The sequence below is a fragment of the Notothenia coriiceps genome, unplaced genomic scaffold (genome assembly GCF_000735185.1).
Source record: "Notothenia coriiceps isolate Sejong01 unplaced genomic scaffold, NC01 NC01_scaffold00002820, whole genome shotgun sequence".
Lineage (NCBI taxonomy): Eukaryota > Metazoa > Chordata > Actinopteri > Perciformes > Nototheniidae > Notothenia > Notothenia coriiceps.
In genome coordinates, this window is record NW_011335521.1 from 294704 (window position 1) to 307017 (window position 12314).

A 12314-nucleotide genomic window follows, 5' to 3' on the forward strand; every position below is an offset into this window, starting at 1 on the left:
GTGTGCCTTGCCAAATAAGGTAGATTAATCCAATCCAACTTTATTTATATAGCACTTTAAAACCTCCAGACCAAAGTGCTGTACAGAGAGATAAATACAATATAAAACCACACAGCTCAGCTCACAAAACATTCAATAAATTAATTACTTTAAAATAAAAGATACAAACACAAAACAAACCAGAATAAACGTAACAATTTCAAATTGTAATTTTCTTAAAAAAACAAAAAGAACATAAAAAAAGCTTAAGAAGGTCCACAGCAACGACAACATGAAACACCCTTTAATTTACTGCAACGATATGTCGGGAAACCCCCTCAAGGGGGCCCCAGGCATTGCACGCCAAAACTGCTTCTTAATTTCAGTTTCGTTGCTCCGCTCCGGGGGTGGGGGAGGACTTTACTGGCATTGATCCGGACCATTGACCTTGTATAACATTCACAAGTGGACCTTTAACAAAAAAGTTTGAGTACCCCTGGTGTAGTATAACATCGTTTCCCGCACTTATTTGGCTAAAGTGTAATGTTAAGTTTGGTAACTACCTGCAGACTGACAGCAGGTGGCGCTGTAGACTAGAGTGATTTGAGAACTTTTCCCTGTAGAAAGAAAGTGAATGATGCGGGACATGAATTGTTACATAAAATAGTTTCCTTTCATTTTTCTACACACTGCTGTTTCCCTGCTTGATCTTCTTTCTTAAAAACTGCACTCACATGGGGCTTTTAGTGTTTTACACATAGTTTACATTACGAAGAAGAACAATGTAAAACTGTAATATTCCTGTCAGATAACTGGTCACAGGCTTCTACCCTCAACCAATGAGCTCAGTGTTGCTATGCCTTATCCGTTCGCTGATTGGCTGTTACAGATATCATTCATCGAGGAAGCGGTCCGTGTCCTCTTTGCCAAAGATTGCCAACCTGGCCACCAAGATGGTGCACGTCCTTCAGAGCTTTAAAATATCTTTGCCATGGTTTATTGTGATTCTGCATCACTGACAAAACAGGAGAAATACATCTGAAACTATTACACAAAATGTATCAAACAAATACATACAGGAAAATATCATTCATATTTTGTCTATTTTGTATTATACAGCAGTAGTTAAAATAACAAATACCTTCAATTACTTTGAATGTGTTATTAATGTTTATGTACTACTGTTAATAACCTTTTTTTTTTAATTCAATCTGACGTTTAAGTTGTGCTACTTGAAATTAAAGACTCTTAAACTTGAAATAAATAAGAAATCAAATGTAGGCCTACACAGTGGTGTTTGTCACCAAATATATAAAATGTTTCCAATTATTATCCTCATCATCTTTAACATTATTATTTCTTTGTGGTGTAGCTATTGTTTTTCTCTTGAGTGCTTAAAATGATGTGTATTTTAGTTTTCACAATCTTATATCTAAATACATTTAAGCTTTTGTACCTTGAACACATTTTTTTTTGAATGAAAAAGCTTTGTTGAAATGTAAAACAACAACAAATATATACATTTGAGTGAAGCACATTATTGTTATAATTAACTGTCTTATTTGATCTTGAGCTCACCATCAAAACACTAGTCTTTACCATAGACTCTTTACACACAAAAATCATAATTTCAAAAGCATACCTACATCATGTAACACTCAAATGTGTGACAGTATATGTAACAGAACAGTAGACATAGGTTACACTGCTAAACGACTAAATGAAACAAAACAATGAGACAATGGACAGAAACCGGAGAGAAATAACAGTCCTGACTGTGTAACGGTTTCTATACGAACGCGGAAGTGAGTTGGAGGGAACCCTCTCGCTCCGGCTGGTTGCTTCAGCACTCTTTACCTCTGCTCTTCTAAACTCTGCTGGGCATTATTGCGCGTCAAAACATTGCGTCTCTGCAGGACTTGTCAGGGCCGGAGAGAGAAGAGGAAATTTGTCTAGGAAGGAATGCGAAAGGGGATTTAGGATTGGCAGTGCCGTGAGAAAAAACGAGGAGGTGCGACATCTTCTAAGCTACGTGGAGATACGTGTTTTCTTCCCTTCAAAGGTAAAATGATTTCCTCTGCGTTATTTTTCACTGTGGTGCATTTGTTGTTACGCACTGTTTTCCTATCGCTGTAAGAAGCTTATTCCAACGTCGATTAGTGATGGACAGCACTTACAGTACTTTTTAACCAAGGCAACTTTTAACATTCAGGCACAAGTGCAGTGATATTACAATAAAAAACAAGTGTATTGCTTGTAGATTATGTCCTGCCAAGAACAACATGTATTACATGACATTGAAATGTATTTATCATGCCAGGACTTGTCCTTTCCTCGAAGATTGGATACAGAGTTATACATTGCAGTGGATCTAAAGTGTCTAGCCTACATGTTGTTATTATTAGGACGCATGGTGTTTGTGTGATGGCAGTCCAGCACGTATGCGCCATCCCCCTCGTGTGCGCGGTTGGTCGTGATAGTGCACGTCAGGGGTGATCAATACGGGGGACCATGTATACGCACATTGTGATGAGAAGCTCTGACGACAATCACATTGTTCTCATCGATATGGCAAAGTCATTACAGATGTTACAGCTTTTTTAGAGTGTGTGTTGCGTCAGTTGCGTGCGTGTGTGTGCGTGTGTGTGTGTGTGTGTGCGTGCGTGCGTGCGTGCGTGCGTGTATGTGCGTGTATGTGGAGAATTGCTGAGCTGAGGAATCCCCGCCATCTGTGCTGCGTGTGGTGGCCGAAGTTGTGCCCAGATGAAGTGCGCCACTGCTTGTGACCTGATTCAATAATCACACACTGTAAACCTTAAGCCTTCATGTTTTTGTGTATTTATTGATGTGTTTGTCCACGTGACATCTACCCTTCCCAACAAGTCAATGACAGACCATTCAAGTAAGGCCATGCAGAGAGGAGTTGGAAATGCTGCACCCCCCCCCATCCTCCCAAAGCATTTACTAAATAAAGTCCATGTGAGACAGTTTAGTCGCAACCTTTGCACCGATTTATTTTCATTACAAAGTGTGAATGCAGATAGTTATTGATCATGTGAGGAGTCGATACACAGGGATCGATGTTGGGGGTCAGAGTGTTGCAGGCCTCTGAAAGGTGATCCTTTGCACATAGGACTACACAAACAAAAGTTATCTATAATGTGTTTGTGTGCCGAGGGTTTCACAGGTCAGCCACTTTTTTTTGTTGTCAATTTTTGAAATGCAACAGAGATGTACGAACAAGCTAGATAATGAGCATTTTAAGAATGTGTAAGTAAGAGTTTATAAAGCACCTGAAAACAAGCTGCATAATTCTCCACAGAGGGCAGAGTAGAGACAGACAGAATCAATTGGTAGTGAGTTCAGATCAAACATCGCAACAGTAACCAGACACACACACCTGGGATGCAGAAACATCTCTCCATCAGTGACATTTGATATGTTCGGGGGGGGTAGAGCCCAGTTCTCTCCTCCTTTACTCGGTGATGTCATGCTGCTGTATGCTGTCTCTCTCAGAGCAGCATGAAAATACATGAAGTACAGAAATCATGTCGGTGCAGCATGTGGGCAGTGGTTGACACACTCAGCTCATCCACCGCTGAAAGGGACACACACTGTTTCTTCCCTTTCTCTTTCTGTGTTCAATTTAACTCCCTCTCTGTCCCTGTGTGACTCTCATCTTCCCCTCCCGCTTTGAATCTCTTCCTCCTGCCCTCGATCATTGTCAGAAGCAGCATCAGCAGCGGCAGCATCAGTGCGTTACATAACAAAGGTTTTTTTGTTGGGATACAAGGGCCCTTTTGGCTGTTGAAACTCATGGCACGTAGCCCTTTGTGATGACACCCAGAAATGACCAGAATGGACAGCGCTGTGACCTCAAGCGACTCGCGGCAGAACTGATGAATAGAAAAGAGTGACAGCAGGGAAAACAAATACACAAACAGGCTGAGAGGCATGGGGACAGACGGAGAGACGACACAGGCAGACTAAGAACTAAACAGACACAAGATGGATAAACATTAAAGACACACTGAAGCTATGCAGACGTCAGTACTAAAACTTCCTGCTGCTGGCCCCCCTCTGAATCACAGCCACCAGATCTTCTAGTCATCTGATCATTTATGCAATTTGTTATTCTATCAATGTAGCTTTTTTTTAAAGTGAGAAGCACTATGATTATCCATCAACGTTTTACAGTGCGTCATCATCTTTGTTCCCACAAACAATTTTTGCCTTTTGCAGAATGAGTTTCAAGCATGTCCACCCACCAAGATGAGTGTTGTCCTGTTCTTGGAAACTAATTGTGTTAAAATTTCAAATAACCGCATTGTGCAGCTGTCATGATAATTGGTTTCCTTATGGAACGACTCAGGACTTCAGGCTATACTGTAAGAATAAAGCATTGCCAAATCAGTCGATTTTATGCATGTCAAATCAAAGCCAGAACATCTTTAGGGCTGCAATCTGATATTATTTTCATTATCAGTTCATCTGCAATTATTCTCTTGGTTAAGCAGGTATTTCTGTTTAAATGTCAGAAAAGATGGAATAAATGCTTTGTCACGAGTTCACAGAGTCCAAGTTGAATCCTAAAATATCTTGTTTTGTGTGACCAACAGCGAAACCCCAAAAATATTCACTTAATGATAACGGAGAATGTATTGATGGCAGTTATAGCTTAAAAAATGAAAAACAACAATTAGTTGACTGCCAAAAAATGTCATCAGACAGCATATGATGACAATGTATTTGAATCACTTGAATAATGTATATCTGGAAGTATTCAAAGCCACTGACATGCACTCAGATTCCCCAGCGACTGCAGATATTACACAGAGAGAACTCCACATGCATTATGTATGTTATATATATATGACATCTATATCTTGTAGCAAATGCAGCGGGAGGTAGAGGCTTGGAAGAAGAAGAAGAAGCTTGAATTTTATGTAATTACATTTTAAGTTTCAGTTTGATTTGACCTGCAATACCTGATACTTATAACCGAGCTATCAGCAGGCTTTGTGTAGATTTTGATTTTTTTCTTGATTAATTGCAATTCAAATAGCTTGTTTGCTAATCAACACTCTAATTCTCATACTCAGTTTACTATTATAAAATACTTAAATGTTATGATAAAAATAGAAGAGACTGTTGTCATTTTTGCTTAAGTATGAATTCAGCTCTAAGTTATACAGCAGCCAAATATAAAAATCTTCAACATCTTTAATCATGTAATAAATTGTCAATTAGGTAACACAGTTCTAAATATTTCGATCAGATCTCAGAGGACTGGATCCAACATAAACTTTTCCTTGTCCTCAGCCCTGAAATAACCGATAGGATAAAACAGGCTTTGGGTCAGTGTGTGTGTGTGTGTGTGTGTGTGTGTGTGTGTGTGTGTGTGTGNACGCTCCTTCCCAAAGGCACTGAAGCCTCTATCAGCCTCTGACTCTAATAACAATCATATTGCAGAGAAGTGAAGTCAAGAGGCCTATCTCTCTCTCTCTCTCTCTCCCTCTCTCTCTCTCTCTCTCTCTCTCTCTCTCTCTCAAGTGCTGAACTCACAGAGGCCTCCTGCTTCCATTCAGTTTTTTATTAGTTTTTCCAGATGGTTCAGTAAAGACAGACAGGAAGGAGAGGAGACAGAATGGGACGGTGTGTTGTGAAGGGGATATGTGAAACAACAAGTTATAACACCATTGTATAGAGTCACAGCCCTTATAGTCATAGTTAGAACATGTTGTTTTGTAAATTGACAATTCAAAGGAGAAAGAATAGTTAGTTAGTTAGTTATTTGAAAATATGCAGGTAGACAATAAAAAGGAGAATACAATGTTTTAGTGAGGCTCTTCAACAGCTTTATGAGAAGTAGCACTGGGGAATAAAACCAGATTAAATCTAGCGATTGATGGTTTGTGTTTAGCACCAGAGCTACAGGGCTGAACTCTCAATTAAAGTTGCATTAAGCAATAAAAACACAAAGATTGTATCTGCATCTCAAGGTAGAGAGCACAGGCTCCTAACCTATCTCATGCACAGTTAGTCAAAACACTCTCCCGTCCTCTGAGCCTGTGGGACGAGTTCCCAGGCCGGCTCACTAATCTTCTCAGTCACCAGGGCACACCAGCAGGAGTATTTTAAGGGCTCGGTCTATTTGGATATCATGGAGTGAGCAGAGCACGATCCTCACAGTTGTGCTACACTAAGCAGATTATCTTTGCAGCCTCATAGACTTAAACACAGAATGAGAGCTAGCTTTGCTGTCTGTGTGTCCTGCATTGAACTGGTTAATGTAAAATGGTTTGAGCACGGGGGGATGGATGCCACTGATTATTATTTTCAATATACCATTTTATGCAATAACAATCAAGTTGTTCTTGTTCTTTATTAGGATCCCCATTAGCACTAGCATGAGCATTGGCTATTCTTCCCGGGGTCCTCACACACACACTGTCAAACATAAATAAGTCAGTAATTGTTTGGTCTACATAATGTCAACCATATATTCCCTCATGTGAGAAGCTAGAATTAAGAGTCTAAAGCCACACAAGCAGCACTGGGACTGAGGTTGTAGATGCTAACAGCAATGCATTGAGCTAAATGCTAACACAAGCATGCTCGTATTCACAAAAATGCTTAATAAATGCTAGCATGCTAATGTGTTTTAATGCATGTATAATGTTCAACTTTTTTGTTTAGCGTGTTAGCAATGGCATATTCTCGTATTAGCACTAAACACAAAGGACACTTGAGGCTGAGAGTAATGTCATTCATTTTGTAGACCATTTGAGTGTATGCAAAGCTTATGTTTATGTATTTTAGGCAGGAAGACCCTTGTGACATAGTTCATTATGTCACAAAGTCTCAAGACTTGGCTGCAGCCTGTTACTCTCTGTCTGCAATTCTCTGGTTAAAGTTAAACTATCCCCAAGTTGTAGTTTATCATGAATTTTTCCAATAGACAGCTCGCCACAGGCTTTGCTTTTTCTCTCCTCTGAGTCATGTACAATTAACTTTTGCCTCTTGGCAGAAGTACCTGTACGGTGGAAGCTTGCACCTGTACAATGTTTAAATCTCATCTGTTAAAGTAGTACTTCCGTGTTTTCACAGGTAACCTAAATGTGAATTTAAGTGTCTGTTACCAGGCTAATAATGCATGACGTCTCATTACATTATACTTCCTTGAGGCTTTAAGAGTTTCAAAGATGCGAGCAGGCTGGAGAATTCTCTGAGCACACAGAGCAGGTGGTAATCCCATCAGCAATTATACACCTGTGGCTCAGTTTACAAACCAGTTTAAGGAAGCAGCTGTTACAGAACCATGTAACCATTAGCCGCTATATTATCCCCCCTGTGCTCAGGTGTTTGCCTCCCAACCCGACGCCCACCACGGCCCTCACCTGTGTGTTGCGGTGCTTCCCTTGTGAGCCGACCTGGGCTGGCAGTCCCTTCTTGCACCGCCCGCCAACTCCGCCCATGGTCAGAATGACGCGCTCCAAGACCTTCCAGGCGTACCTGCCCAGCTGCCACCGGACCTACAGCTGCATCCACTGCCGAGCTCACCTGGCCAACCACGACGAGCTCATCTCCAAGGTAACCGGCACCCTGCTCCGGTGACTTGTCTCCCTGGAAAACACGAAGGCAGTACTTACATCCAGGAGGCTAATTATTACAGACTGAAAAAGTACTTTTGCTTTTGCTTTTACTTTTCAATCTCACATTAAGTTGTTTTAATTTAGAAACAAGCATTGACTGTATAGTTTTTGTCTCTCATTTATTCTTACATTTCTTAATTGACAAGGATTAACAGTCATTAAAAGGACAAGCGTTGAAGATTAATAAAGAGGGAGAACGGATGAGGAATTAAGAGAACAAACAACAGGCTGAACACCTGCATGTCTGTGTCAGCTGCCGCCACACTATTGCCTGTGGATGGATTATGTTATAAACTGGTTAGTAAACTGGATTATGAATGCACTATCACCTTTTCCACATGCGAATATGAAAACATTGCACACCTGTGCACAAAGGCCTTCGGCCGGTCGTAACACAGGTGGACGACACAAATCTGTTCATTGTTTCTCTTCAATAGAAGCTTTAATGTTGTGGAAAAAGGGCAGTGGTGAAGTTACTTATGCATTTGCCAACTGTGATCTGATCAGTAGCATACGGACTGTTACTGGGAGACTGCGCACCATTTTAAAGTAGACATGAACATAGATTTTCTCTCTAGGTTTAAAATAAAAGCTCCTATTTCAAGGCCTGTCTCAAATCACACGTGGGTGTTTTATAGGAAACTAAGACTCTCTCTTTTATTTGGCTAAAGCATTAATGCAATATATAACAGCGTGCTCTTATCATTTTATAGAGTTACTTCACTGTATGATCAGACTGAATCATGTTTCAGTCTTCTCATCTTTGTCTCGTCTCGTCTCTGCAGTCGTTTCAAGGCAGCCAAGGCAGGGCCTACCTGTTCAACTCAGTGTGAGTATTCCTCTGTTGCTGCATTTCATGTTGACGATATGTCAACAAGGTGGGTTGGAGACGAGTTATCTAACATGCTCAGGTGTTTTAAATGAGGTAATAATGCATGAAGTGTTGATGACAGAACCAGCCTGTGCCTTATAGTCATTATCGGTTGAATTGAGTGTGAAAACGAGGCTGTTTAAATCTATTCTCCATGGCCTAGCGTCCTATCAGTATGCGCTGTGTGGGTGGGTGTGAGGCAGTGACTCACTCTGAGCACATCGTACAGTACATGCAACCAAGCAACTTGAGCCACTTGCACAATATTAATTTGTAACTGTTGTCTCTGCTTGTCTCTCCTGCCTCTCTACTTTCCTCTCAACAAACCCAATCTCTGTCTCTCAGGGTGAACGTTGGGTGTGGCCCTGCAGAGGAGAGGGTCCTGCTCACAGGCCTGCATGCTGTAGCAGACATCTACTGTGAGAACTGCAAGACCACCCTGGGCTGGAAATACGTGAGTGTCCTTGGCTAATTTGATGCACAAGCTCACCGCAAACTGCACCCAAGGTTAGAGGGGGATAAACTGGAAGGTGGTTATTATAGCACACCCTAATTTCATTTGCACGGTTCTTATATTTGGACCTCTTCTCAATGCCATGGTACAGCTGTGGGCTGAATTAATGATGAGATAGATTTCTCAGAACAGATGGAGAAACGAAGGAGAAATCTTTATTTGTCTAGTGTTGATTGAACATTTACAAAATGACAGTTTGCCTCACTATGGCTTGGGTTAATATTAGAGGGATATTAGCAAAGTCTCTGTAAAGCTGTGATATAGCATTTAAACATTTAATAGATTGTATTTAAGAGTTAGTGTTAGTCACCATGACATCATTAGTTTGTGTACGACGGTTTTGAAGCCTAGCATTTTGCATTTTTTGCCATCGCCTGTTGCTAGTTTGGAACAAGTATCAACAGGAGGGGATAGAGCTAGTACAACTGAACGCTAAACAAGAGCACGCCTTAAGGCACACCTTGCTTTGTCATCTAACTGTAAGTGGGACAATCATTTACTAAATGAACCTCATCATGTATTCAACAAGACTTTACACAAGCAAATGAGACCATTAAGTCATTAGTAACCTTTTCACTGAGGTAACAAATCATGTGAAAAGTTGGGTCATTTTCTTGTAGACTTCTATACAATCTGACTTATTTTTGCAACCAGTGAGGTCGCCCCCCGATGGAAAGTAGAAAGAATGCACGTATAAGGCTATTCAGTTTTGTCTTCACTTTTCAGACCCAGTTGTTGCCACTTGCAAGACACACGTGTAGGATGTATTTACTGCAGGTGATATTTTAGGTGCGATATCAGGGGGAACCAAACAACATCAACACATGTTAGCTGTCTTCATATATCAACAGAGACGAGCATGTGCAGCTGTCACTGGTGAACCCTGCCTGCATGGAGGTGACACACACACACACACACACACACACACACACACACACACACACACACACACTCTCTCTCTCTCTCTCTCACACCTAACCATAGCGTTCACTGCTACGTGTTTAACCTTAAACCTGATTCTATAACCTTCAAACCTAAAAATAAATATTTTCCTTATGCAAGTGGTATAAACACCTGGTGGACCAGCTTTAAAAGTGGATACTTTTCTGCGTAGTTTCTATTCCCGTCAGGACCCCACAAGGCAGAGAAAACAGAAGTCACATGCAAGCACACGATAAGCACACAGACACTAGATAGGACTTAATGGAGGGTTTCCATTAATATCACTCGCAGCAGCAGCAGCATTGATTTTCCGCAGTCCTCAAAGTTCTTTTGAGAGGCTTGACCTACTGCACTTCTAAACCAAGAAATATGATAGCGTGCCTCTGCAGCTCTGAACCAAAATAACCAAAGACAAAACAAAGTAAAAACGCAGTGAATCACTGAAAGAACATTTATATATATCAGCACACTCTAAGACTCTTCTTTCTAGAGACTGTAAAAAAAGGCTTCAAGGAAAAGCTGTGTCAAAATTATCCCCCCACATATCCCTAAATAGTGTTTTTTATAGGACGTGTCAACTAAAAAAAAGCAAGCATATCTAATTTAAACTCAACATTTACCACAAAGACCTTTTTAAGCTCGGAGTTAAGGTTCTCTGCTATCATTGTCAGTTACTGAGGCCAGGAATATCCACATTTGGAGATATGTGAGGTGGAACGGGAACAAGCTGAGGTGGTAAAATGTTCCTTCATTTTCAGGGATATACTGTTTGTAAGAACTACACTGATGTTAAGCATTTATAGTTTAGCGATTTAGCATGCTAATGTTTGCTAATTAGCACCAAACTTAAAGTAAACACAAATGAGGCTGAGAGGAACGTCTATAGTTTTGGAGGTATTAAGTCACAACGTTTTCATAAACTGTTACTGGATTTTTCACTAGCTGAGTCAGCGAGGCTAATTCAATCCTTCTTTTTACATGATTTTTGCAATCAACATATTTTATGAAGGAAAACCAATAGATAAATTATGAGAAATAGTGATTAGGGTGTTAGTCGATTTGTTTCATTCAATAGAAAAACACGTAGGGGAACTGATCATCTTGTGTGTAGTTCTCACTTTCTTATAAATTCCATTCACACTTTCCAGAGGAATTTTGGATAACACACCTAACAGTAGGAATGCATTTTACAGCCTGCAAAAATAGAGCAGATTCTACATCTGGGTAGGCCATTGCAAGGATTAACCCTTTGGTTTTTTTCTGTTTCCCAATGAGAAACTCTCCTGCTAGCTTAGGACAATCCAGTCTGGTCAGAGATTTGGTCCTGCAGGCCCCTCTGTAGCGTTTAGTGACTGCCGGTTATATAACCAGCTCCCAAAGAGCAAGCAGCAGTGATAGGCCCTGACTGAGTCAAACATTTTCATACACAGCTGTAAGCACTGTCATGAGCAGAGTTTTTGTATGGACCTCTTGTGTTTTTTCACGACGCTTCGGTCCGTCAAAGATATAAACATGTTATTACTGTGCGTCTATCTGTCATTTTAACTAAATGCTGTCTCTCCTGTCCTCTGTCTCACCCTCCAGGAACATGCCTTTGAGAGCAGTCAGAAGTACAAAGAAGGCAAGTTCATCATTGAGCTGGCCCACATGATCAAGGACAACGGCTGGGACTGAGGGATGAGCAGCCAGGACACAAATGCAGCCGAGGAAAGGGGGGGTGGGTTGACGGGATGGATGGGAGGGAGGGAGGGAAGGGGGTTGTGTGTGATGGGTGAGTGTGTGACTTTGGTTTGGCTGATTTACCATTAACCTCTGTAACTCTGCCCATCCCTCCCTACCACGCCTCTTGATGTACACACACAGAAACACACACATACACATCAAGGTCCCAGACATCCCAGCTTGACAGAGAGACAGACTAGGCGGGCTTGTACGCAGCTAGCAGGACTAGGCGGTTGGCCAGCAAGATGTCATGTTTTCCCGTTGTTGTTTTTAATGAAACACAAGTCGATAGCTTTTAAAAAAGGTGGCAACACTCCCTCTATACCTCTTCATTGCTTGAAGTATTCCACCTTGCCTAACATTTATGTTAAAACAAGTCTTTAACAGGTTGCTCAGTGTATATTTTAGCCAAAAAGAGTCTGGCCTGGCGGGGTTCATTGGCCCTGTTTGACCAGCTGACGGGCATTCACTCCGTCCCCAGCTTAAATCAGATGACCTGAGATGATTATAGCAAATCTGGGCCAGTGATGAGGCCTGGCGCTGAGGCTTGGCATGGAGTCCCGAGCACATGGGGGGTGGGGGCGGGTCGGGTGCAGGGATTGCTGCCCACCAGGCCGATCTCTAGCTTGTG

The 12314-nt window shown here is 41.3% G+C and overlaps 1 protein-coding gene across 3 annotated transcripts; it reads left to right on the forward strand.

Moving 5' to 3' along the window:
* Positions 1-1842: 1842 nt before the first annotated feature.
* ypel2b (yippee-like 2b) lies at positions 1843-11681 on the forward strand. 3 transcript variants are annotated; one of them, XM_010765876.1, is made up of 5 exons: positions 1843-2041; positions 7341-7572; positions 8420-8463; positions 8851-8959; positions 11546-11681. In XM_010765876.1, exons 2-5 carry the CDS (start codon positions 7456-7458, stop codon positions 11633-11635), a joined length of 360 nt encoding a protein of 119 aa, XP_010764178.1. In that variant the 5' UTR covers positions 1843-2041; positions 7341-7455; the 3' UTR covers positions 11636-11681. The 3 variants fall into 3 exon arrangements, with proteins under 3 accessions (XP_010764178.1, XP_010764180.1, XP_010764179.1); XM_010765878.1 differs by lacking the exons at positions 1843-2041; positions 7341-7572 and adding exons at positions 7575-7663; positions 7781-7931; XM_010765877.1 differs by lacking the exons at positions 1843-2041; positions 7341-7572 and adding an exon at positions 7705-7931.
* Positions 11682-12314: the final 633 nt, after the last annotated feature.